Raw genomic sequence first — 2,881 nt, 5'->3', positions numbered from 1 at the left:
CCCCCCCCCGACCAAAATGAGCATTTAACCCTTGCAGTGCAGTGGTAGGCTCACTGCAAGGGTTAGTTTTGTAACTCCCGGAGTTCCTGTTCAAAGAGCAGGGCATAAAGACTTCCTAACGGGGCAGACCATCCCATTTGCACCCTCAGGAGGATATGAAGGCATCCTAATAGGGCAGATCATCCCATTTGAACCCTCAGGAGGGGATAAAGATTTCCTAATAGGGCAGATCATACCCACTGCACCCTCATGAGGAGATAAAGACCACCTAATGGGGCAGATCATCCCATTTGAACCCTCAGGAGGGGATAAAAATTTCCTAACGGGGCAGACCATCCCATTTGCACCCTCAGGAGGATATGAAGGCATCCTAATAGGGCAGATCATCCCATTTGAACCCTCAGGAGGGGATAAAAATTTCCTAACGGGGCAGACCATCCCATTTGCACCCTCAGGAGGGGATAAAGACGTCCTAATAGGGCAGATCATCCCCACTGCACCCTCATGAGAAGATAAAGGCCACCTAATGGGGCAGATCATCCCATTTGGACCCTTGGGAGGGGATAAAGGGCTTTCTAATAGGGCAGATCATCCCCACTGCACCCTCATGAGAAGATAAAGGCCACCTAATGGGGCAGATCATCCCATTTGGACCCTTGGGAGGGGATAAAGGGCTTTCTAATAGGGCAGATCATCCCCACTGCACCCCCAGGAGGAGATAAAGGCTTCCTAAAGAGGAAGATCATCCCATTAGCACCCTCAGGAGGATATAAAGGCTTGCTAATAGGGAAGATGATCTCTGGTGCACACTCAGGTGGACATAAGGGCTTACTAACGGGGCAGATCATCCAATTGGCATCCTCAGGAGGAGATAAAGGCTTCCTAATGGGGAAGATCATCCCCACAGCATACTCACTTCCTCTGATGCTGCTTCTGCAGGGTGGCCCCTGACTGCTGCCCCTGGAGTGCAAGCCGGCGCTCTTTGTCTATGTCCCCTTCCATGCGTGCAAAGGCGTGTGAGCCAATGAGGGACAAGTCATGATCCAGCCCCTCGTCTTCATCTGTGTCATCTGAAAAACACAAATAATTTAGCTCTACCCAAAAGATATTCTTTGGGAGTGTGGAAAGGTTACAATCCCCGTTGAGTTTTTTTTGCTGTTCGTGTCTTCACTGTGGAGAGTCTCCAGGACAGAAAGTGCACAGGGGTTCTTATCAGTCTTTATTATAGAGAAGGGGTAGCCAGCTGTACAAATCCCATCATGCATCTGCCTCTGGAAGCCATGCCTGTGGCTGTCAAGAATCTTGCAATGCCCAATGGGATTTGTGGCTTCACAACAGCTGGAGGGCCGGTGTTTGCCTACCCCTGTGCTGGAGATACACTAACATTTTAGTTCAATAAGTTTTTATTAAGGGTTTCATAAGACAGAAAGATAAACACTTGACATACAAAAGCAAAAATCAAAGTCGCTGTACAACAGTAATGCATACAAAAAAGATCCAAAGTCTCGGAACACAGTCAGGAATATACATCTCCGGGCCAGAGGGTCTAGGATAGAGGAGGAACATCACCCGTATGGGTCTCACTATGTTTTGCCACTTTGTTGCCCTTATGACCGACCCTCCTGCTGGGGATGGCCCAGGAGATAGTGTTCAATTAGGGGCGTATAAGCCCGGCCCGGTAGTTACTGTGACCAGACTAACATGTAGAAGAGAAACCTTCCATTAGGGCAGACCATGCACTGGAGCAGTATAGTCAGATATCAAAGGAAGGAGACCACCAAGGCTGAAAGAAGCGAGTGGGACAAAAAGAGACATAGGAGAAAACAGATAGCTGACCAGAGGAAGGGAGGAAAAGGAACAGGAAAGCTAAGTAATGAGAAGGGAAGGTGAGGAGGAGCTGAGTTCAGAGACAAGTCAGTTCAGAGAGGAACCCAGGGCCAGGCGAGCCCTGTCTACGTCCCACCCAGACCCCCGTCAGAGTGTCCTGGGCCCCTTGGAGAAACCCAGAATGCCTAGGGTGTAGAGCAGTGGGGACAGTGGGCACCCCTGTCGGGTACCATTTGAAATTTTAAACCTTGTGGAGAGGGAGCCGTTTATCCGGACCCGGGCTGTCGGGTTAGAATAGAGGGCCATAATGTTGCGTATGAGCCGGGGCCGAATTCCAATCTGCAAGAGGGAGTGTCGAATAAATTGCCAACTGAGTCTGTCGAATGCCTTATCAGCGTCGACCGATAGGAGGCACATTGGAGTTTTGGAAGTCTGGGCATGTTGCATGAGCAGGATGGTTTTAATGGTATTGTCCCTGGCCTCTCGCCCCCGCACAAACCCAACCTGGTCAGAGTGAACCAAGCCGGGGAGTATAGGTTGTAAACGATTGGCTATCAATTTGGAGAAAAGCTTCAGATCCACATTAATGAGCGATATGGGGCGATAATTAGTACAAAGGGTATGATCTTTTTCAGGCTTAGGGATCAGGGAGATATGTGCCTCCAACGCCTGAGCCGGAAAGTCAGATCCCAGTGCAATAGAGTTAAAGACCCTAAGGAGAAACGGAGATAGGAGATCCTCGTATTGTTTGTAGAACTTGGCAGAGAACCCATCCGGACCTGGGCTCTTGCCCGCCGGCATAGAGCTAAGAACACAATGGAGTTCCCCTATGGTGAAGGGGGACTCCAAGTCTTCCGCTATCGAGTCATCCAGGATAGGTAGGGCAGTATCTTGCATGTAGGAGGACAAACGAGCCTCCCGATCCGGGGCATTTGGTTCGATCTCAGGGATGTTATATAGAGATTCATAGAACTCGGCGAAAGCCCTCTGTATCGCAGAGGGTGAGTGCTCCAAGACATCCGCAGACGATCGAATCTGCGAGATGAAAGTGTGA

At 49.9% G+C, this 2,881-nt stretch overlaps 1 protein-coding gene across 2 annotated transcripts in view; it reads right to left on the bottom strand.

The window, feature by feature from the left end:
• Positions 1-2,881, bottom strand: part of GDAP2 (ganglioside induced differentiation associated protein 2) — a 44,543-nt gene that overhangs the window by 18,711 nt on the left and 22,951 nt on the right. Inside the window, exon 8 of one of the 2 annotated variants that reach the window (XM_018569554.1) lies at positions 917-1,070. In XM_018569554.1, coding sequence (XP_018425056.1) covers positions 917-1,070 — 154 coding nt within the window. Of the gene's footprint in view, positions 1-916; positions 1,073-2,881 lie in introns of both variants that reach the window. The other variant, XM_018569553.1, reaches the window with a different exon arrangement.

The sequence above is a fragment of the Nanorana parkeri genome, unplaced genomic scaffold (assembly GCF_000935625.1).
Source record: "Nanorana parkeri isolate BGI_ZX_2015 unplaced genomic scaffold, ASM93562v1 scaffold1354, whole genome shotgun sequence".
In the NCBI taxonomy this organism is placed as follows: Eukaryota; Metazoa; Chordata; class Amphibia; order Anura; family Dicroglossidae; genus Nanorana; species Nanorana parkeri.
This window is presented reverse-complemented; position numbering and strand designations above follow the sequence as displayed.